Consider the following 23,235-nt stretch of genomic DNA (forward strand, 5'->3'; position numbering starts at 1 on the left):
TGTTTGTTTTGTCAGGGCTCTTGCCTGTGCAGCGTGTGTGTTTTCCCCGCCAGTGTCTTTGATCTGAGCATGTGCGATTAGTGCCTCTTATCTCCAAGGCTTTTTATCATCAGTGATGGTAGCACATGGTGCTGCGGGGAGATAAGGGTCGCTGGAAACCGAGGTAAACACCTCGCTGGCTGCCTGAGCAGGTAGCGGGCTCTCCCTGCAGCTCGGGGGGGTTTGCAAGCAGGGCTCTGATTCCCCGTCCACGTAGCGGGGGAGTTTTTACTGATACCCTGTGTGGGGGCGGTTTCCTACTGATGCTGCCTTTCTGTCTTCACCGGGAGAGCTGCGTCTCCGAGGCGTCCCCGTGTGCTTCGCCCCGTGCAGCGCGTGCAGAGGGCACTGGGCACGGGGGGGCAGAGGCTAGGGCACATCTGATCACCACTCTGTCTGCCTTGGCTTGGTTTGTAAGCTCACGGGGGCAAGGGCTGCTGTGTGCTCAGCCCTCCGGGCGGAGGGGGCGGATTCGGACCCCGTGGCGAGCGACACTGGATCTTTGGGGGCGGCATTCGTGGGAGCTCCATCCGCAGCTCTGTCTGGACGTCCAGTGAATTCTGCGATGGCAAACGGCTTCTTTTCTCCCACAGACGCTCACTGCGCCCGCAGCACGTCCTGCAGCTGGCAGCGCTACCCGGGTTCCTTGTCCTGCCCTGCAGAGGTGGCCGGGAGCTGGGGCACCAACATGAACGACGTGTCAGTGGTCAAAGAGGGCTGGCTGCACAAGAGAGGTAAGGCTCCCACCCGAAGGTGGGGCGTGTTGGGGGCACACAATCGCACCAGCCTAACTAAAGGTGGGATTTTAACCGGTGCAGCTCTGTGTGTGGACACGCTGACAGGGTTTAAACTGGCCTGTGCTGCTTTAGTGTGCACTGTGAATTTCTAGGCGAGTTAAACCCAGGGAGCCTGTTTTAACCCCATGTAAGTGTGTCCACACAGGTGTTTGCACTTGCTGAACTAATCTGGTTTTTGAACTGCTGCAACTTGTGTGTGAACCCAGGCCCTAGCTGTTGGTGCGGCAGCAGGCCGTTCCGGCGCCCTGCGGATAAGCTTCACTCCTGAGTCTGCTCGCCCAGGGTGCAGGGCGCATGGTGCTCTCCTCTGACCCGCTGACTCCAACAGCAGGTAGATTGTTCCCCTTGCTGTCCGTGCACAGCACCTACGGGACTGCCAGCGCTCTGAAAGCCGAGCTGTAACCGCGACTGTATCCTGCCTCCTCTCATCGGGCCTGTGGGCCCGTCTGGCGGCTCCGTCACGCCTCGGGCAGGAAATCCCCTTCCGGGGCGATTCCCTGCCGTGCTGTGCCAAGGGATCGGGGTGGCCCTGGGTGGAAGGTGCTGCAGGAAGGCGGCTCAGGGCAGAGGCTCGGTGTTCCCTGGCGGAGAAGGGGCGGCTGTTTGAGGGCTGTGCCTGGCTTAGCGGCATCCCTCCGGCCTCGGGGCGCCGCGGGGAAAAGGAGGGCTCCGGTTTTCAGGTACCCAGCTGCCCAGCCTCCCCTCTCCCTGCAGCGCCCGGAGCGTGGGGTGAGACAGGAGCCCTCCCCCGAGCTGGGCACAGGCTGCAGCTAGGGCCTGAGCCGAAGTGAGCAGGAGTCTTTCCATTGGCTTCAGAGCCGGCCCTCGGCTCGCTCCATCGGCAGCCCGCGCGGGAGAGCTCTGTCCCGGGCCCTGCTCGCGGCACGGTTAGATCTGTGGTGCCAGTGCGCAGGCCGAGGCTGTCTGCCCGTTTCCCTGGCCAGCGCCGACAAAAGATCATTTCTGAGACCCACGTTAAGCGCCGCAGCGTGTGGCCGGAGCAGGGCCTGCCAGCCCCCCTTGCAGCAGTAAACGTCCCGGGAACGGGGGCTGGAGAAGTGGGGCTAGCAACAGTCGTGCTTTCAACCCGGGTGTGGCTGGCCTGGCTTCGCTCCTGGAGCTGCCAGGGCGACCCGCAGGAGCATGGGGCACGTCCTCCAGGCCGGCGTCCCCGCTGGGTGGCCCGTGCCGACGCTCGCTTTTATTTTTAGCGTTAATGGGCTATTGGAAGTGCAGGGGCCTTGCAGCAGCTGCGCGGGGGTTATTTATAGCAATGCTGAAGGTGGGCCTGTGCTCGCCTTGGTTGCCGAGCGCTTTCGGGAGTAGGCGCTGGCAGCCCTGCAGCTCGGACAGATCCCGCTTAGCTCCCTTGACTCCAATGCCTCCCCGGGGGTCAGGAGTCGGTGCTATTTCTGTCCTTGGCATGGTGCCCCAGGACCAGGGGCTGCGCTGCAGTCCGGCTGACTTTGGTGCTGCCGGCTTACGCTGCAGTGGGGGGAGAGGTGCTAACCGAGTGACACCACGTCCCTTAAAACAGCCGCAGAGCCGGCCACTTCAGCTGACGTCAGGCCCGGGACCTGGGAGCCAGGACTCCTGGGTCTGTTCCCAGCTTTGCCACTCTCCCTATGTGTCCTTGGGCAAGTCACTTTGCCTGCCTGGGTTTGGGTGGGCTTCCCTGGGAAATAAGGCTATTTACCTGCCTTACTGGGATTCACACGGGCCCCAAAGGAACCTCCAAACTCCTGCTTTTCCCCCAGAGGTTACCCCTGAAATACCTTGGAGGCCCCCCCATTTCATCACTAAGGATCTGTCTCAAGTGTTGGCCCAGCGTGGCCGGCGTGGAACCTCTCCCACTCTTGGGCGGCCCGGCGGCGTGGTCTCGGTGTCCTTGGCTGTGTGTCAGCCTCTCGCCGCTAAAGCCCCGAAGCGGCTGTGGGGAGCTGAGAGCGCTGTGAGTCGGTCAGCGGGAATCCCGCGTCTCTGGAGCGTCTCCGATGAAATTCGGTTGTTTGGCCCTTGGCTGGCTCCTTGCCGAGAGCAGGGCAGCGGCTCGGCGTTCCCGTTCTGCGGTGCCGACGTCGGGGTGGGAGCTGGTTTGACGCGGGCTCTGTAGCGAAGGGACGGAGCGAGGCGTGAAGTAACACCAGGCGCAATACGGTTTTGTTCCAGGGGAGTACATTAAAACATGGAGACCCAGGTACTTCCTTCTGAAAAGCGACGGCTCTTTCATTGGCTACAAGGAGCGGCCGGAGACGTCCGATCACAGCTTGCCGCCTCTGAACAACTTCTCGGTCGCAGGTACGTCTGCCGGTTAAACCCGGAGGTGCAGGGACACCCAGGAGACACAGCCGTGTCTCTCCTCAGCAGATGCATGGCCCCTTGGGAAAACAGGCGGCCCCCTTCTCACAGAGCCCACGTCCCCTCTGAAGCTGAGAGGAGAGGTCAGGCTCCAGGGTCTCTGTGCCATGGTGCTGTTTAGAGCTGGAGGTGGTGGCACAAACTTGTCCAGACATGAGTGCCCCGCTAACGGCGCGTCCAGCAGCTGCGTTCCCTCTCACGCTGCGATGCTCTGACGTGACACCCCCGCCCGAGCGCTGCCTGGCCTGTCGCGGGGTGGGAGACTAGCAACCAGCTCGGCAGCGTTTGCATGCGGGACTAGTACAGGTTTAGTCCCAGTAGTGCTGGCCCCATTGAGAGCCCTGGTGTGGACGGGCTGCCGGCTGCCATCTTTGAAAGGAAGCTGGCACGCCGCAGAGGCGGTACCGGGAGGTGGCTGGCGCCAGGCGCAGGCGGGGTGCTGTAGGTGAGGCTGACGGGAGGCATTTAAAGACACAGGGTCGTTATTTTAATGGGATCCTGCGATGAGCAGGGAGCCAGTGCAGGAGGTTGCGGGTTAGCAAAGGGGACCTGGTCTCAGAAATCAGTGGTAGCCTGCGCTCCCCCCCCACCCTCTGCCCCCAGAATGCCAGCTGATGAAGACAGAGCGGCCCCGGCCGAACACTTTCGTCATTCGGTGCTTGCAGTGGACGACTGTCATCGAAAGAACCTTTCACGTGGACTCTCCGGACGAACGGTAGGTGCAGCTCCGCACGCTCCTGTCTGCGTCACGGCGCGCCCGCCTCCTCCACGCCCATCACGCAGCACAGGGCCTGGCGGGCGGGCGGCAGGGCGGGGCCGGGCTCTCTGTCTTCAGATTCCTTGGCAGCCACTGGCAAGCCAGCCCTCCCAGCCCTGCTGAGAGGCAGATGTTCTCCCCACATCAAGGGGGAGACGGGGGGCAGAGGGAGAAGGGTGTGTCCACCACCCTAGACCAAGATTGGGGGCTCCCTGGTGTTCCAGGTGCTGCATGCAGGGGCTCCCCGCATGCCGGGCGCGGCACTGCGAGCTGAACAGAGGGTGGGAACGGGGAAGTGAAGCGTTTCTGTGGCAGGACAGGATGTTCGTGTGATCCTGCGTCGGAAGGCCAAGCTAGGAACCTACGGCTCCAGATGGGGTGTGCCTGGCTCTTAGAGGGGAGGCAGACGGACTCTCTGTGCCCCAGGCTGGAATTTCTCCCGCGAGTCCCAGCTCCGTGCTGCGGAACGGGCCACGTTGGTGCCCGTGCCACACGCTACGTACTAGAGGGGTCTGGCAGGGAGCTCCTTGCCCCGCAGCCTCTGCTGCCCTGGGAGCTCTGGTGAGGTCAGGCAGTGCCAGCTGCCACCGGGACAGGTGTGTGAGCTGCCGCTCGCGTGCACTGGCAGGGGTGGCCCCACGCTTGCCCAGCTGCTGGCGTGGAGGTGCCCAGGCTGTGAGAGCCGTGACAGGAAGTAGCGAGGAGCCCGAGGGGCGCAGGCGTGGAGCATTGCACGCTGGGACAGCAGGTCCCCTCCCCCGTAAGGAAGCGTAGCCACAGCGGGGTGCGTGGGGTTGGGCCATACAGACCTGGGGCTGGTTCTGCCTGGCCATCGGCCGCAGAGCAGGGGTGTGACGCTCTCCTCGCACCAGAGTGAAGGGGGCCACCAGGCGCTGGGTCGCGGAGAATCGCTGCACACTGACCGACTCTCCCCGCCGACGGGCGCGTCGTCTGGGGAACCCCACTGATCCCCCAGGAACCCTCGGGCACCGCTAGCTGCTGGCAGAGTGGGCATCCGTAGCTGGTGTGTGGGTTCCCGGCTCCCTGCTGAGCCTTGAGAGCGAAGCCGAGCTCTGACGGGGGCTGCTGCCCGGGGGTGGGATTGCCGTGGTCTTCTCCCTCTGTAAGCGGCAGTGCTGGTGCCGGGCCAGGCTGCGGCATGCGCTGACCCCCGTGTTCACCGCAGGGAGGAGTGGATGCACGCCATTCAGACCGTCGCCAACAGCTTAAAGAACCAGGAGCCCGAAGAAGACACGATGGATTACAAGTGCGGCTCCCCCACAGACACCACCGGGGCTGAGGAGATGGAAGTGGCCGTGACCAAGACCCGGGCGAAAGCAGTAAGGCGCCTAGCGTGATCTCCGCGGGGGGGACCCCAAACCTTGTTTCGGCTGTACTGTGAGGTCACAGGCTGGGGAAGGTCAGAACCCCCGGCGCAGTCGTGACGCTGGGTCCGTTCCTCGCTCCAAGCTGCGACCGTCCCACGGCCAGGTTCTGCTGCGCACTCGCTGAGATGGGGGGTCACTCCACCTAGGTCCCTCACGGGTGCTGATCGCTCAGGAATCCCCGTCTCCTGCTACAGAAACGCACTGTGCTTTCTTTCCCCGCACCGCACGGACGTGTGAATCCTGCTAATGACTTGTCTGAAACCCGGTTCCCTTTCGCCAGTCACCTTCTGTCAGCTCCAGGGGGTCTTCATCGGGGGCGGGGGGGACGACAATTGACTTGGCCCCGTGATTTCTGCAAGCCCCTACCCGCGACTACCGTAAATATTTATCTGGAACAAGAGGCTGCTCAGTGTTGGGTGAGGTTGGCCGGTTGGCACAGAGACCGTGGTTTAAACGGCAATGGTGGAACTGCCCCCCATGGTGCCGGAGGGCTGGAGTGGGGCGTAGCTGGGTGTCCTGGCCGTGTGCTGTTCTCCCCGGGCTGGAACTAGCTACCACGGCGGGAGAACCCCTCGGTTTTCAATTGGCTCATTGGTCGGCGTCTCCCCACCTTCCAGCCGTCCCGTGTGGCAGCGCGTTAACCCTCCCCCCGTCTGCCTTTCTTCCTAGACCATGAACGATTTCGACTACCTGAAACTCTTGGGGAAAGGCACCTTCGGCAAAGTGATCCTGGTGCGGGAAAAGGCCACTGGGCGCTATTACGCCATGAAGATCCTGCGGAAAGAAGTCATCATTGCAAAGGTACGTTCTGGGCGGGTCAGCGCGGAGGGGCTTGGGGGCAGCTCGCTGAAGGCGGATGCCAAGTGAGCCGAAACAAGGCGTATTCCAAACCCACAGGCGTGTGCTGTACGTCGTTAGGTAACATCATCCTCTGCTGGTTACGCTCGCTGTCCGTCTCTCTCCTGTCTGCTGTGTGTTTGCCTCTGGGAGCAGGGGCAGAAATTCTCACCTGTGCTTCAAAGACTTAGAAATTAATGTGTTCACCCGTCACCATCCGCCTTCGGCCATAAGCTGCTTGGGGCAGGGGCTGTGTCTGTGGTGTTTGTACAGTACCTGGCGCCATGGGGGCTGCTACCTGGCTGGGGTTCCTCGGGGCTAGAGCAATAAATGGGGGGGGACTGTGGGCGCTGAGTCAGCAACACACTTAAGCACCCGCTTCCCTTAAAGTTGAGTGGACGCGAGCGTGTTCTCCCATGCTTTGCTGGCCAGCTGTGAGCGTTGTGCCTTGGCAGCTGTTCCCCTCGGGTGCGAATGCCGCCCGCCCCCCCGGGCTGGATTCCGCTCCGCACCTGCCAGCTCGAAGGCCGACGGCTGTGGCTCTGGGGCTGGGTGGCATGGCCGGCTTTGAGCGCGCGACTGATCTCTGCGGGGTCTGTCTCCCTGCAGGACGAGGTGGCACACACGGTTACAGAGAGCAGAGTGCTACAGAACAGCAGGCATCCCTTCCTCACGGTAAATCCCCCCGCGGGGGCTCGGGGCGGGCGGGGCGGGCGTGCCAGCCGGGTCTCGGGGCGGGCGTGCCAGCCGGGTCTCGGGGCGGGCGAGGCAGCCGGGTCTCGGGGCGGGCGAGGCAGCCGGGTCTCGGGGCGGGCGGGGCGGGCGTGCCAGCCGGGTCTCTGGGCGGGCGTGCCAGCCGGGTCTCGGGGCGGGCGTGCCAGCCGGGTCTCGGGGCGGGCGGGGCGGGCGTGCCCGCCGGGTCTCGGGGCGGGCGGGGCGGGCGTGCCAGCCGGGTCTCGGGGCGGGCGGGGCGGGCGTGCCAGCCGGGTCTCGGGGCGGGCGGGGCGGGCGTGCCAGCCGGGTCTCTGGGCGGGCGGGGCGGGCGGGGCGGGCGTGCCAGCCGGGTCTCTGGGCGGGCGGGGCGGGCGTGCCGGGCGTGCCAGCCGGGTCTCTGGGCGGGCGTGCCAGCCGGGTCTCTGGGTGGGCGGGGCGGGCGTGCCGGGCGTGCCAGCCGGGTCTCTGGGCGGGCGTGCCAGCCGGGTCTCGGGGCGGGCGGGGCGGGCGTGCCAGCCGGGTCTCGGGGCGGGCGGGGCGGGCGTGCCAGCCGGGTCTCGAGGCGGGCGTGCCAGCCAGGGAAGTGGCCTGTTTTCATGCCAGCCTAAACCTGAAAGATCCTTCATACTCACAGCGTCACCTCCTTGAGCAGTGTCCCCTGGGAGGGGCGGCCCCAGCTGGGTGTCCGGGCGCAGAGCGTTCATCTCTCGCTTGTCGGCTCCCGGGCAGCCGCCTGGGAGGGAGCACGAGCCAGGGCTGCGCAGTGGGCACTGGGAAATGAATGTGCCGGTGCCCAGCTCCTGCCATTGGCCCCAGGCTGGCGCTGGCAGCTGAGGCCCTGCGCTGGGCGTGCCGCTCGGCCTGGGAGCCGGGATTCTAGCTCCGCCGTTCCCTGGCGTGGGAGCTGGAGTAAGAGCACCACAGTCCCGGGGAACGCCGAGCCATGCAGCCGGCGACTGCCTCTTCTCAACCACTCCCTCTATTGCAGGCGCTGAAATACGCCTTTCAGACCAACGACCGGCTGTGCTTCGTGATGGAGTATGCCAACGGCGGAGAGGTGGGTCCTCTGTGTGCAGCCTGGCACCTCAAACGGCCGCACAGGCTGGGGGAGGGGAGAGATTCGGGAGCCGTTCTGCCCCCCGCACTGCTGAGGGGGGCTGGCCAAGACCGTGGGGGGGTGCAGAGGAGCCAGCAGGAAGATGGCCCATGTCTGTGACTGACCTCCCCACCCCCCTCTGCGGCAGGGCAGAATTTCAGTTCGTCCATCGTCTCACTTGGGGGCTCTCAGGTCTTACAGCAGCTCGTGCCGGCCCCGGCCCTGCCGTAAGGAGCTGTGACACAGGAAAATCTGCCCCCACACAGGCCAGCTAGTCAGGACTCCTGGGTTCCCTGCCCAGCCGTCGCTGATTGGCATCTGGCCGTAGGAACGTCATTCTCCCAGCTATGGGGGGGATTGTTACCCACGGCAGGTGTGGCTAACGCTGTGTCCTGCCAGCAGCATTGACCAGCCTCTCCTAGCTCTGTGCATTGCCGCTGCCGGCTGCCGTGAGTTCCTCCAGCGTTGCTAGTGCTGGCAAGGGAAACCCAAGCGTGTTCGAGGGACCCTTTCTGAACTGCCTGGTTCGGGGCACGTTCTCCCTCCTCGGGGGCTGTCAGCGTTCTGAGTGCCCAGGGCAATGCGCGTCGGCCGCACCCGCCGGCCTAGACCTGCCAGAGCCATCGGCCCTCGGTTGGCTGCCTTCGCACTAACGGCCCCCGCTCGGTTTTCCTTCCCTCCAGCTGTTTTTCCACCTTTCGAGAGAGCGCGTGTTCACGGAGGAGCGGGCCCGTTTCTATGGTGCTGAGATTGTGTCGGCGCTGGAGTACCTGCACTCCAGGGACGTGGTCTACAGGGACATCAAGGTAATGTCAGGGCAATCAGCCGTCTCCCTGGGCGCTGGGGCTGCAGCTGGAGTCGGTGCTCAGAGCCGCTGGAAACTAGGCCCTTGAGTGTCTCAGCAGCGCCGTGCCCTGGCTGGATTTCATCACTGCAGGAAGGCGTCTGGAGAACAGGTGGCAAGGGCCCTTCGCCCCTGTCCCTGCTTCTGAGGCCTCCGTCCCAGCCCCCAGTACGGCCTGGCGAGCGGGTAGTTTAAAACTTCCTCTTTTACCCAACCCTTGGCTCACCTTCCTGCCCGGCCACTGTACCCGCGAGGAGAGGCGGCTTCCAGCTGGGAATCCGGGCTGCTCCCGAAAGCAGCCAGACCGCCCGCGTCCGGCGCAGTGATCTCTCTGGGGTTGACGAGGATTGACTTGCTGTTGATCGTTAACCTGGCCTAACGATGGTGGTGGCGGACTAGCCCCCACGCCCCATCGAGCTCACCGTCTCGGCTCCGTGTGGACGAGGGAGCGGAATTAACCGGAGCTGTATCCCCCTCGCTCCCTCTCTGCCTTTCAGCTGGAGAACCTGATGCTGGATAAAGACGGCCACATAAAGATCACGGACTTCGGGCTTTGTAAGGAAGGCATCACGGACGGCGCCACCATGAAAACCTTTTGCGGGACGCCGGAGTACCTGGCCCCGGAGGTATTGATCCGGGTGTATTAGGTGTATTACGGTAACACCGCCCCAACCCAGGCCAGGGGGGTTGGGAGCCAGGACTCCTGGGTTCTGTTCCGGCTCGGGGAGAGGAGGGGGGCCTGGTGGTTAGAGCAGGGGAGGTTGGGAGCCAGGACTCCTGGGTTCTGTCCCGGGCCGGGGAGGGGTGGAGGTGGGGGTTGGGAGCCAGGACTCCTGGGTTCTGTCCCGGCTCAGGGAGGAGTGGAGGTGGGGGTTGGGAGCCAGGACTCCTGGGTTCTGTCCCGGCTCAGGGAGGGGTGGAGGTAGGGGTTGGGAGCCAGGCCTCCTGGGTTCTGTCCCGGCTCAGGGAGGGGTGGAGGTGGGGGTTGGGAGCCAGGCCTCCTGGGTTCTGTCCCGGCTCGGGGAGGGGTGGGGGTGGGGGTTGGGAGCCAGGACTCCTGGGTTCTGTCCCGGGCCGGGGATGGGGGTTGGGAGCCAGGCCTCCTGGGTTCTGTCCCGGCTCGGGGAGGGGTGGGGGTTGGGAGCCAGGACTCCTGGGTTCTGTCCCGGGCCGGGGCGGGGTGGAGGTGGGGGTTGGGAGCCAGGACTCCTGGGTTCTGTCCCGGCTCAGGGACGGGTGGAGGTGGGGGTTGGGAGCCAGGACTCCTGGGTTCTGTCCCGGCTCGGGGAGGGGTGGAGGTGGGGGTTGGGAGCCAGGACTCCTGGGTTCTGTCCCGGCTCGGGGAGGGGTGGAGGTGGGGGTTGGGAGCCAGGACTCCTGGGTTCTGTCCCGGCTCAGGGAGGGGTGGAGGTGGGGGTTGGGAGCCAGGACTCCTGGGTTCTGTCCCGGCTCGGGGAGGGGAGGGGGGCTAGTGGCCGGACTCCTCTCCGCCCCTCACGAGCCCCCCGCTTTCCCTGCACAGGTGCTGGAGGACAACGACTATGGGCGGGCTGTGGACTGGTGGGGGCTGGGCGTCGTCATGTACGAGATGATGTGTGGCCGCCTCCCGTTCTACAACCAGGACCACGAGCGGCTCTTCGAGCTGATCCTCATGGAGGAGATCCGCTTCCCCCGCACCCTCAGCCCCGAGGCCAAGGCCCTGCTGGCCGGGCTGCTCAAGAAGGACCCCAAGCAGAGGTGGGTGGGTGCTGGGCACATGGCGCCGGCTCTCGCTGGCGGCTGCTCTGCGGCTGGTGCGTCAGTCGCCAGGGAGACGGTCAGGGCCGGGAGATCCCCCATGGCAGGTGCAGACCAGAGGCGAAGTGTCCTCGGCTCCTGCCCAGGAGAACAGGGCTTAAAGCTTCTAGGGTCTTCCCTGGGCAGGTCTCTGGCCTGGCTTGGCCAGGGGGTCAGAGCAGCTGATCACCGACGGTCCAGCGGGGCCAGGCCGAGAGCCTAGGTCGATGCGCTGGTTTCAGTGTTGCTGGTCGACACAGGCCGGGATCCTGCTGCTTTACAAGGGGCTCCCTGACCTTTGGCACCATCTGACTGACCGGATTTCAAATGGCACCTGGAAAGCAGTGCCCGTAGCCCAGGCCCTGGAGCGCGGGCCAGGGAGTAAGATGCTCTGTGTCCCCAGGCTAGGCGGAGGGCCGACCGACGCCAAGGAGGTGATGGAGCACCGCTTCTTCACGGCCATCAACTGGCAAGACGTGGTTCAGAAGAAGGTAAGAGGGGGAACCCACTTTGCTGGGGACAGGCTGGGTTTTTTCTCAGCCCTTGAACCACTTATCTGAAGAGTTTTCAGAACAGCCACCGAGTGTCCATGCGAGGCTGCAAAAGCCGCTCGTCAGCACGGAGCAGAGCTCGGGGTCCCACGTGCTGGGAGGGACGGGCCAGGCTGGGATTACAGGACGGGAGATCCTGGCGCTCGTTTCCCTGCATTGAAAACCTCCACGAGGAACCTCTGTCTGCAAACAGCGCAGCAGCTTTGGTGTGAATTGCGAGACCCCGGTGCTGTAAAACGACACTGTCCCGTTAGAATCGTCCTTCTGAAAAAGTGACCCAGGCAGGGTTGGGAGAGGCTGCGGGACTCCTGGCCATGCTAGGGGGCTGGTTTCTGCCCGGCGTGGGCGGTAGAATAGAGCCGTTCACACAGGAATACCAAGGTCCTGGGGACATAAACACAGACCTGGCCAACAGCTTACGATACACCCCAGCGTCGGTGCGAGGTGTCGGGCCGGGCAGTTGCACGTCTCCTGCCTTGGTTCAGAGCTGCGGTGATTGGTTTGCAGACCTGGGGGAGGAGGGGTTGGAGCTGTGTCTAAAGCCAGCCCTGCTTCTCGTGGGAACCTCCCTTCACATGGCAGGCAGGTGTCCCTGCTCGGCGACCTCTCTCGGGTCGGTGTAGGTGCGGATTAGCTCAGGGTGAGTGGAAATCGGCGCAGCCCCTGGGTCCCCGGGCTGGTTTCAGGTGGCGAGCGGCGTCGCTTGGTGTAACGGTGGCTGACGCTGCTCTCAGCAGCCGTGGGAGCCGAGGTGGAGCCAGGCCCTGGGATGGTTCGTGGCAGGCGCAGACCAGCCGAGCTGTCGCGCTGGGGACGGGGGGAGCCAGTGGGCGTTCCCGGTTACCGATCGCAGCCTCTCTTGCTCGGCAGCTCGTCCCACCATTTAAACCCCAAGTGACATCTGAGATCGACACACGATACTTTGACGATGAGTTCACGGCGCAGTCGATCACCATCACGCCTCCTGACCGATGTGAGTATGGCCGGACTGGGCCGCGCCGGGCTCTGGGGAGGGGCTGAAATGGAGGGAGCCCCGCCCAGCACAGAAACAGGGCAAGCCTGGCTGGTCTGGTGGCCTAAGCACAGGACCGGGAGCCAGGATTCCTGAGTTCTAACCACTGCCATGGCACCGCATTGTGTAGCGAGGTCGTCAGCGGGGCCAGGGCATGCGCGGGGGCTGTACGCTGAGTGGCCGATTTCTGTGGAGGGATGTCGTCTGAAAGACCCCAAGACGCAGGGTTTGATCACACATACTCTGGGAGCACTCACAAGGACCGGCCCAGGTCCGGGGCCTTGTATTGTTGAGACACGCAGCGAGAGCCGCTCGCGGAGGGAGAAGGGAAAGGTGGTCCCCAGTGTAGACTGGGAGCGGGCCCCCAGCTTTCTCTTGGTGGGAAGGAGGTGGAGATAACACCACGTAGCCCAACTCCTGGGCATCTTGGGTTGCACAGGTGCTCTGGCGGCCATTTGCGGAAGCACCCAAGGGGTTTAGGAGCATGAGTCCTGTTGAAGGCCACCTGGGCGCTGTGCTTCCAACTCCCTGTGGTGCTTGGAGACCCCCCCTCACCCCCCAATAAGCCGCTTCTCTCTCTGGCTGCAGATGACAGCATGGACTCCCTGGAGGCCGATCAGCGGACGCACTTCCCCCAGTTCTCCTACTCCGCCAGCATCCGAGAATAGGCGGCGGCCGGCAGAGACTTGGGCTCCGAGCACAGGAGACCTGGTTGGTTTTGTTCCTGGGATTTCTCTCCAGCAATCTGGTCACACACTAGCCCGGCCCCCCGGAGGTGCAGGGGCAGCCCCGGCTGTTTGAACCTCTGCCAGTTTGGCATCGCACGGCCGGGCGGGGAGCCGCCTGGAAAGGAAGGAAGTGCTCTTGCTCCGTGGCTCTGAGCAGCTCCGAGCCCTGGCTGGTTCAGTCCCATGGGGTTGCTTTTATTTTAAACTCCTCGAAGTGCTTACAGCTTTTAAAGACACCCCACCCCACGAGAGAACCCCTCTCGCAGCCTTCCTCCAGCGCCGAGGGCCCCTCGCGGCCTGCGGGCCATAACCTACAACCCAGCTCCGGGGAGAGGTTCGTGGAGAGGAATCCTGTGGAATCGAAACTGACTCGCATTTGCCCGTTCTGTCCAGAGATTTCTGTTGGTTCTGGAGAGCGCCGCTGAGTGGCCCTGACGTGACTCGGCCTCTCCGCTGGGACGCACGGTAACCCTCCGAGCAGGCCGAGAGCCCGGCGGGCTGCTGTTCACTTCATTGCTCCGTTAGCTCGGCTCCGGTGCACGAGGGACGCTGGTTCGCCAGCCCCAAGGTTGGGTTCATGTTCCTGTTTTCTCTTCTGCCTGTTACATCTTGACAGCCCTTCCTCGCACCTGCTGGGCAAGGGGCACCGCCAGAGCCGCGTGGATCTCAGCGCGCGGGCGGGAGGGGCGGGGAGTCTGCTGGGCACCCGGAGGCCCAGCAGGGCTCCCACAGCACAATAGCACTAAGGAAGAAGCCGGCTCTTTCCACGGGAAGTGACGTGTCAGGACGGGCGGGGTTCTCGCCGGGGAGAGCCGGCCCCAGCCCCCGGCGGTACCCGTGTACAACGCGCACAGTTGTAAAAGCAATAACGTTTTTTCTTCAAAGCTGCCTTAAAGCTAGAAGTCGGCGCGCTCGGCGCTGCGGTCAGTTCACGCCCGGCGTGCAGCAGGATTTTATACAGAACAACTGGGCAGCTACTAAACGCTGCAGCGCTTGGCTCCTTCCGCAACTCCTGTGAGCCTCTCGCTCGCCAGCGCAGCCCCCAGACTTTGGGCTAGGCTTTTCCCGCAGCACGCGCCAAAGGCCCCGTTTCCCCAGCAGGACGCACCCTGCACTGTCACTGACGCTGCCGAGGGCTGGGGGGCGCCGCCCTGTCCCACCCAGCGCCAGTGGCTGGGCAGAGTGCATCGGGCGCCGGAGACCGTTCCGAGTCGCGGGAGCTGAGCGCTCTTTCCCCATTGTCACTAGGCTGCCGCCCCCTGGACCCCACAGGTCAGACTCAAACGCTCCGAAACCATCTGCAGCTTTGAGGGGCCGGGGGAGCAGCTGCCTTCTGCTCCTCCTGGCGTCCCAGAGCCCAGCGTGTCTCTGAGCTACGCCTGGGCCATAAATCGCAGCGAGCCGGCTGCCGTTCTCCCTGGGGTGCAGGTTCCAGCCCCGTTGTGCGGGTGAGGCGCCCTCAGGGCACGTGGCGGGGGACCCAGCCGCCGGGGCTTGCTGCAGCTGCTCGGACAGAGAACCTGGGCCACCCAGGTTTTCAGTCAGACACGTTGTGATGGGATATTCTCGCCTGCTCTGGTGCCTGAGCCAAGCTGTGTCCCTGGCGTGCGGGGTCTTTTTCCCCAAGATTTTCACTTCGGTCAGCCAGTTAGCCGTTAATTCCGGGGGTTGGTTCCCCACGGTGCGGTTCCCTTGCAGGCAACGGACGCACTGGTGAACGGCTGACGCCCAAGACGCCGCGTGGCCTGGTGGTTTGGGAACTAGCCGATGAGGTCTGATCTGAGGGATGGGGGGCCAGGGCTCTCGGGTACTCGGCTCTCCGTGCTGTGCGGTCAGGCCCCGGGATTGCCGCCTCGGGGGTCGGCATACCTGCCAGCTCTTCATTTTTAAGCTCTTGAGTATTTCTGCTGCCTTTACCTGTGTCTGAGCCGGCGCCGAACTGCGTCCCGGTCCTCTCCAGCTGCTCCTCGCCGAAGTCTCTGAATCTCTCAGGGAGGGCGAGAGCCTCGTCCCAAGTGCCGGAGCCAGCCGCGCAGCCTGGCTGCGATTTGGGAGAAAGACTTGCCACTGCTCGGCTGCCCCCCTGGAAAGGCGCCCGCGTTTCTGAGCCGCGGGCCGGACCGCAGGGCTGGGCCCCCTGTTCGCTGCAGGACCTGGGCTACTCAGCGAGGGGGTCCGCAGGGTTCATACGCGGCAACGTCCCCTTAACCCTCCACCCCCAGATACGGCTCCAGCGTTGCTCGCACGCGGGTACTTGGGCTGAATTTGAGGCTCAGGCACTTGGCGCTCAGAGCCTTGTGCAGCATCGGCCCGGGCGGGGAGGGGACGGGGGGTGGTTCTCGTGCCCTGTCCCCGCCTGTGACGCGCCCCTGGCAATACTGGCACACGGGCTGGGGCAGGTTCCCCCTGCTCGTTCAGAGCACGCCGGAGAATCTCGGCAGCGCCGGTCTGTCTCCTCCCACAGCCCAGGGCTCTGGCGGGGGCCCGCGGAACGGCAGGTGCCCCCGAGCTGCCGGAGTTCATCTGGGAACAACCCTGCACGTGGGGCCCCAGGCAGAACTCAGGGGCCGGTTTTGTGCCCTGCCTCCGCTGGAGAGAAGCTAGTCTCCCCCCTGCGCAGCTGGGCCTGGGGAGGGGGCCCCCGCCAGGCGCGGGGCTGCCCCCAGGGTCCCAGCAGCAGGTTTATCCCCAGGGTTACACAGCTGGGGAGGAAACCCCTGTTTCCCAGTCCGGTGCCTTCAACCTCCCTGGGCTTCCCCCAGCTCTGCGTCAGGCCTGTGCGCAAGCGGCCGAGGCCAGTTCTGAAAGCACAGAACTCAGCTGGCAGCTTCGGCGTCCGGGGAGCAGCGCGTCACCCCCGTGCCTGCTCTGTTGGGCAGCCCCAGGCCGACCGCGCACAGACCGCTGGCTGCCGGGCGGGCGGCACTGCCCGGGGTGGAGAAGCATTTGCAGATGCTGTCAAAGTGCTTCATTGCTTGGCCTGTGTATTTCACGCCGCATGTGTCAGGGAGCCAGGTGGGACCTTAGCAAAGCTTTAATTTAAAACCCATGTGTCCCCCTGGGTTGCCTGTCTCTGGCCAGATGGCCGGCTCCCCCGGGCGCGGCGCTTTGGGCTGGGTGGCCGGCTCTCCCGGGCGCGGCGCTTTGGGCTGGGTGGCCGGCTCCCCCGGGGCGCGGCGCTTTGGGCGGGTGGCCGGCTCCCCCTGGGCGCGGCGCTTTGGGCGGGTGGCCGGCTCCCCCGGGGCGCGGCGCTTTGGGCTGGGTGGCCGGCTCCCCCGGGCGCGGCGCTTTGGGCTGGGTGGCCGGCTCCCCCGGGCGCGGCGCTTTGGGCTGGGTGGCCGGCTCCCCCGGGCGCGGCGCTTTGGGCTGGGTGGCCGGCTCCCCCGGGCGCGGCGCTTTGGCTGTTTCTCGCTGAGCCTTAATGCCCATTTGGCCTTTTGCTTGCTGCGTGTGGCTGGAATTTCATGATGATTCACCTGGCTCAGGTGCTGGGCTGCTGAGTCCTCCCCTCCCACCAGCACTACTGGGTTTGCTGCCCGTCCGGTGCCCTCCTGTGCCTCACCAAGCGTCAAGGGGTGAAGGGCCACCCCTCCCCGACTGGCAGGGGCTGTGCCAGGACATGCTTCCCATTGAGCGCTTCTACTCTGCCCTGGTCTGCGGCCCAGCCCGGTGTCCGCCCAGCTTTGAGGATGGACAAACAGCCAGTGGGGCAGGAGCTTTCTCCCCCGGTGGGGCGGGAGGTTTTACTTTCGTGGTGCCGGGAACCTCCCCCCAGGAGCCCGCAATGCGATGGGCACCTCGGACGAATGACGCAGACACTGCAGCTGGCACGGCTCCGCCGGCAGCCCCCGAGCTGACCTGTCACCAGCCTTGGATTGTGAGTGAGAGCTGTGCCATGGCGCTGGGGTGTGCCAGGAGCCGTCAGCGGCCCGGCCCCCTTCCCTTCGCCCTCTCGGAGCAGGGCGGGGTCCGGATGCTTTCCCCGTTTCTGTAGTTGAACAGTTGAGGTGCATTACGTAGACTGACACGTCCTCGTGGGTCTCCCCGACAGCGACGGGGGACAAACTTCTCCAAAGCTGGATTGTGAAGCTTGGAAGCACGCGGCCCGGAGGCCGGGCGCGGATACTTGATTCGCTCTGTAAGATAAGGGGTGTGAGTTCGGATGTTCTAGCTTTGCCTAGTACCTGGCAGGTGATGTTCCTGGAGTGTTTTGGTTCTGTAAATCTGTCCACGCCGCGCTCACCTGCGCCCTTGGATTTGTACGGTACAAGCAATAAAACGTTTTTTGGAGCTTTGGGTCCCGCCTGTTGTGTTGTTCTCCCCCCTCCCCCCCCCCCATCCCGTCGTCGCAGCCGCCCGGTGCTGGGGTTCACCCCCAGGAACTGCCCTCGCTCCAGCCCCGTATCCTGTTGGGCGGGTGCTCCTGCTGCGGTGGAGACAGGCACCAGAGACCCGCAACGCTGGAGTGAAAACAGCCTGGGGACAGCTGATGCCCTGCAGGGCCGGGGCAGTGGCCTCCTTTCCCCGGCTGGCGCCTGCTTGCAGTGTGACACTAGGAAATCCAGGCTCCAGGGCGGAGCCCCAGAGAACCAGGCCCGGCTCCCCCCGGTTCCTGGGGGAGCCCCCGATGTCTGCAAGAAATTCCCCATGTCCTCTGCTCCTAGTGCCTCTGGGTTCTGCAGGGGCCTGGCCTGGGGGCAGCCAGGCCCTCGCGCACCCCCACGGCCCTGTGCCCGCTCAGCGACTCGCCGGGTCCGAAGGGAGCCAGCAGCCGGGGCGGGGGGTCAGGAGCTGCAACACGCGTTCCTCTGAGCCTCTCCTGGCCCCGTTGGGCCGGGCGCCGCCCAGACCCCGGCCGAGATCGGGGCCCCGTCAGGCCGGGCGCCGCCCAGATACAGTGAGATACAGTCTGGCCCCTCTGAGGTCCCAGTCTACACACACGGTGGATCCCTTCCCCCATATGACCGAGGGGGAGCTGAGGCCACAGAGAGGCAGGGACCTGACTCATATTTGTCTGGGGAGACTGTGCCAAAGCTTGAACGCCACTTCCTCACCCCCTCCCACAGCACGTGGGGCTGCAGCGTGGCCCTTTCACTCCCTTTCTCTGGGCCTCTCAACCCAACGGGACCCGATCCCCAACTACACACGTACACGATGTCACTGCCTCGAGGAATGCAGCTGTCTCGGGGGGGAGCTTGGGGCAGGGGCCTGTTGTGCTGTGCTAAGATACAGCCCCCTCTGGGATGGGATGGGGTGCGGTGCAGGCGCTGTTTATACGGGGATCCCTTGACCAGCCCTGATATGCAGCCATCTCTGGGGTGAAACACTGCAACCGTTCAACAGCAGCATGGAACGGCTGCAAGGAAGCATCCAGCTGAAGCTAGGGGCGGTTTAGGGAGGCCGAAGGGAATTATTGTCCAGGTTGGATTTTCACTTGGACATCAGGTTTTAAACCCCCCCCCCCCCCCGCACACACACACACACACACACCTTTTGCAAAACAGGCTGTGGGATTTGGGGGAGTGGGCTGGAGGCAGAGGGAGTTTTGCAGCCGCCTCCCCCCGCCCTCAGTTCTCTCCTGAGACCCCATACGCCCTGGCCGCCCGCCCACCAGGCACAGCCCGGCTTGTCCCGAGGGCGCCCAGCCACGCTGTCCTGGGGCCAGAGCCTGCTGCCCTCGCATCACAATCGACACCTGGGCCTCAGCGGCTCCCCTGGCACAGCCGCATTCGTTCTGTGTTTTAGCCTGGAATAAATTCCTGCTTGACGGGGTGTCAGAGCCGCCCGCCCCCCTCCCACGGCCCCGTCACGTGCGAGAGCACAGGCAGCGCCAAGCAGAGCTGCACGAGGCAGCGAACGAGACAGAGTTCACTAGGTGCACTAGAGCTAGGGTGACCAGACAGCAAGTGTGAAAAATCAGGATGGGGATGGGGGGTAATAGGAGCCTATATAAGAAAAGACCCACAAATTGGGATTGTCCCTATAAAATCGGGACAGCTGGTCACCCTAATTAGAGCAGCTGCTAGAAACCCCGGCCAAGATCAGGGCCCCGACGCTCCAGGCGCCACCCAGACCCCAGCCGAGATCAGGCCCCGTCGGGCCGGGTGCCGCCCAGACCCCGGCCAAGATCAGGCCCCGTCGGGCTGGGTGCTGCCCAGATCCCAGCCGAGATCAGGGCGCCGGGCGCTGCCCAGACCCTGAGCATGAGACAGTCCCTGGCCCTACGATCTCAGTCTAAAGAGACAAGGGAGGATCATTATCCCCATTTTACAGCTAGGGAAACTGAGGCCCAGGGGGTGGTGGAGACGGACCCAAGGCCACCCAGGGAGTTTGTGGCAGAGGTGGGAACAGAGTCCAACTCCCCTGAGTCTCAGCACAGCACCTTCCCCCCAGGCCCTGCTGCCCCCCTCGCTCTGACTGCAGATGCAGGACACCTGCTGCCCTGGGGCTGCTTCACCCATCACAGACTCCCAGGTCGGGCCCACTCTTGGCCCCGTGCGGTCCGTGGGGGGTGCCCCTTTCAGTGAGACAGCCCTTCTCGGGGGTCCACTCTCTCCCGGGGTCAGGCCCCTCCACCTCCTGGAGCCGCACCTCTCTGAGCCTTCGCACGTCTGTCTCTGCCGTGGGCCCCTTCAGGGAGTCCCCTCGCTCTGGACCCCCGGGGCCTCCACCCCCGAAGGGGATAATGCCCCCCCCTGTGCCCCCCGGCCTGTTCTCTAGACCGGAGTGACTCTCAGCCAGCATGAAACAGGAGGGTTTATTGAGAGTTGAACACAGCACAGGAAACTCTCAGGGCCTCAGGCCTGGCCTCCCTCAGCCCAGCACATCCCAGTCTCCCTGCATCCAGGTGGGCTCCGCCTGCTCTCCCTCTCCAGCCCAGAGCCCCCCTGCTCCCAGCTGGGCATCTGAGATCCCCGGCCCCAGGCCCCGCCTCTGTCCATTGTCTTCCCTCCAGGGAAACAGGGTCGTAAACCGGGGCCTCCTCTCCTCGCTTCAGTCCTCTGGCTGGAACCGGCTGGTTAGGTCACCGGGTCCTCACTCTGCAGCCCATTGTCCTCCCACTGGCCAGAACCGGCTGCGTCTCCTCAGCTGGGCCTCCGGGTCACCAGGTCACCGCTCGCTGGGGTATCCATCCTCCCGGCCATCGGCTGGGTCCCCAAGTCCTCTCTCCGGTCCTCTGCAAAATAAACTCCCTCTCCCCTCACCTCTGTTAAACCAGTAACACCCAGGGAAACTGAGTCCCACCCCCTCTGCATACAACCCACTGGAAAACACGGAAACCCCTCACTTCATCACACCCACAAATACTGTTCTCAAGGATTTCTGCCCCTCACTCCCGACCCGCAGCCCCCTGCTAGCCCAGCCCTGCTCTGCCGGTGCCCCTCACTCCCGACCCGCAGCCCCCTGCTAGCCCAGCCCTGCTCTGCCGGTGCCCCTCACTCCCGACCCGCAGCCCCCTGCTAGCCCAGCCCTGCTCTGCTGGTGCCCCTCACTCCCGACCCGCAGCCCCCTGCTAGCCCAGCCCTGCTCTGCCGGTGCCCCTCACTCCCGACCCGCAGCCCCCTGCTAGCCCAGCCCTGCTCTGCTGGTGCCCCTCACTCCCGACCCACAGCCCCCTGCTAGCCCAGCCCTGCTCTGCTGGTGCCCCTCATTCCCGACCCGCAGACCCCTGCTAGCCCAGCCCTGCTCTGCTGGTGCCCCTCATTCCCGACCCGCAGACCCTCATTTTATTCATGGGTCTGCCCTTGTTCGGGCTGGAACGGCCGGGTGCAAAGGGGACTCCGCAAAGGGGAGAAACGCGCCCCACTCCCCCCGCTGGGCCGGGCCAGGGGCTTTTCCCGACCCTGCCGCATCCTGGGACCTCGTGCCCCCCTCCTGGGGCTCAGTGAACAGATTCAGCCCCTGGGAAGGGACCCTCCTCTCCCCGCATCCCCCTCCCTTCAGCCGTCTGGGGGGGGTGAGCTCTGATGGGCCCCAGCCCGGCTCAATCCCGCCCCGCCCCCGGCCTAAGCCAATGGCTGGCACTAACCTGGTCTGAGATGCACCAATAGCGCCTGGGGCCCCCACCTGGTCCCTAACGAAGCATTAATTAGCAGGGCCAGGCCAGGCCCACAGCCCTTAGGTGGTGCCTTTCCCCCCCTGTCCCCAGCTGTGCCGGGGCCTCTCTCCGGCAGGATGATGTGGGCTGCACTGGGCCAACCCCCCAAGTACCATGAGCTGAGAGCCTGGCCCCCCCAGCAGAGAACGGTAACGGGACAAGGCCCCCACGGGACCAGCCTGGGGGGCTGCTAAAGGCCCCTGAGCTCCAGCTGCCCCCCTGCTCTTGGGGGGCTCCCTTGGTACCCCAGGACCCACCCCTGGGAGATTCCTCCTCCAGTAGCCCTGTGGGGCCAAGTGGGGGCTGGTACATGGGGGAGGGGGTCTCCCTCCCCAGTGAGTCAGGCTGGGCTCTTGGCCCAGCCCCACAGAAAGCGAGTCCCACCCCTCCTTGCCCGTTCCAGGTTTTCTGGGCCCAGACGCCTGGGTCCTGAGCACTTGCTGGGGTGGGGGCAGCCTGGGCCCATAACAAGCTCCCCCCCCAAAAGCTGGGTCTGGAACCCAGGAGTCCTGAGTCAGCCTTCTCCTGGGGCTGCACCATGGGGTGCAGGTGCCTGTGGGGGCAGCGACCTCCAGGCCAAACTCCGGCTCCCAGGCCCCATGGCGCTCCCCTAGGGGGCGTTGTAGGGTCCAGGAATTCCCCCCCCCCCCATGATGGGGTCACCCCCCGACCCCCTGACCCCCAAGTCTCTCAGCAGTTGCAGGCAGAAGAGAAACGGGAGCCGCTGAAAAGCAAGAACAAGGGCCCTGGCGGGGACAAGGGGTCCAGGAAGGTGAGTTTGGAGCTCTGGGGCGGTGGGGGGGCCCGTTCGCTGTCTGTGCAGCGCCCGGCACCCAGTGCCCTGAGGCCTGCAGTCTTGAGAGCAGCCGGACGGGCCCTGAGGTGACTGAGCGTGGCTCCCAGCTCTGCTACTGCTGCCCTGGACCTGCCGCACATCTGTGCCTCGGTTTCCCCACCTGTCCCATGGGAAGAAGGAGCCTTCCTCTGCCTGTGCAGACTGGGAGCTCTGTGGGGCAGGGCCCTGATCTTGGTCGGGGTCTGAGCAGCGCTACCATAATGCACCTAATAGGCAGGCATTGTCCAATCTCGGACCGTGCAGGGACGGGTCACAGCGGCTTGGAGGGGTCCCCCATGGGGGGCAGGAGGAAGTGTCGAAGGAGGCCCCCAGTTGGGCCAGCCCAGCCGTAGGGGGCAGCAGGGGCTGGGGGCATGTGCCTCTGGCCAGTTGCTGCGCTCCTGGGGGGCGGAGGTCGAGACCTGGGCCGCGCCTAGGGGGTGAATCCCGGCAGTGTCTTGGGGTGTCGGCCAGGACGCCGGGGTCCTTCTCCTAACGCCCCCAGTGCTCACCACTCCCCTCCCCCAGGGCTGAGGGGCCTGTTCTGTGTGGGGCTGCCAGGTGGGAGTGGGGGTGCCAGGCTCCGGAGGCAGGGGGCTCGGGTCCCAGACCCGTCATCCTAGGGTGGCTGGTTCCCCCCGTGGCAGCTGGGCACTGACGGGCGCGGGGGTGTTCTCAGCTCTCCGCCCAGGGCCCGCTGTCCCTGGGGGCTGCCAGCCCCAGAGGGGCCCCTCCCCGGTGGGCTGTTTGGGGGTGCGGGGCCGGCGCCAGCTCCCTGCCCACACCCTCTCTCTTGCAGAAGAAGCCGCAGGGCAGCCGGGTCCGAGAGGCGGCACCAGAGAAAGCGGCAGCCGTTTTGCCCCAGGGTCCCGGTGAACCCCATCCCGCAGAGAGGTAGGGGCCTGGCCGGAGGGGTTGGGCTGTGGGGCGGGAGGCTGGGGGCCCAGGGTGCAACCATCCAGTGCCAGCCCCACAGCCACGGGAGCTGCACATGGGGCAGCCCACAATGCGCCTGCCTCTGGGGTGGAGGGGCCGTTGGGGAGCCCCACAGCAGTGGGATCAAGGGGCCAGGACCCCCGAGGGAAGGAGCCCGTAGGGCCTGAGGAGCCGTGAGCGAAAAGTTCGTTAGCCCCTGCCCGGTTCTGCCCGTGCCCATGGCTGGTGACCCCGTCTCTCTCCGCAGGGGGAGTGCCGGGGGGGGGCACGGCTCTGTGTGCCCGGGGCAATGGGGGGAGCATGGCTGGTGACCCCGTCTCTCTCCGCAGGGGGAGTGCCCGGGGGGGGGGGCAGGCACGGCTCTGCGTGCCCGGGGCACTGCGGGGAGCGTGGCTGGTGACTCCGTCTCTCCCCACAGGGGTCCCCGACGGGGGGCTGCCGGGGGGGGCAGGCACGGCTCTGCGTGCCC

General features: G+C 65.3%; 1 protein-coding gene across 1 annotated transcript; it reads left to right on the forward strand.

The window, feature by feature from the left end:
• Positions 1–632: 632 nt before the first annotated feature.
• AKT2 (AKT serine/threonine kinase 2) lies at positions 633–17,187 on the forward strand. The gene is made up of 13 exons (XM_065570918.1): positions 633–773; positions 3,006–3,134; positions 3,798–3,909; positions 5,138–5,291; positions 6,009–6,140; positions 6,786–6,851; positions 7,879–7,947; positions 8,670–8,792; positions 9,328–9,456; positions 10,353–10,567; positions 11,010–11,097; positions 12,028–12,130; positions 12,758–17,187. The coding sequence occupies exons 1-13, from the start codon at positions 728–730 to the stop codon at positions 12,835–12,837; spliced, it is 1,446 nt and encodes a 481-aa protein (XP_065426990.1). The 5' UTR covers positions 633–727; the 3' UTR covers positions 12,838–17,187.
• Positions 17,188–23,235: the final 6,048 nt, after the last annotated feature.

Source organism: Chrysemys picta, chromosome 17, assembly GCF_011386835.1.
Source record: "Chrysemys picta bellii isolate R12L10 chromosome 17, ASM1138683v2, whole genome shotgun sequence".
NCBI classification, from domain to species: Eukaryota; Metazoa; Chordata; order Testudines; family Emydidae; genus Chrysemys; species Chrysemys picta.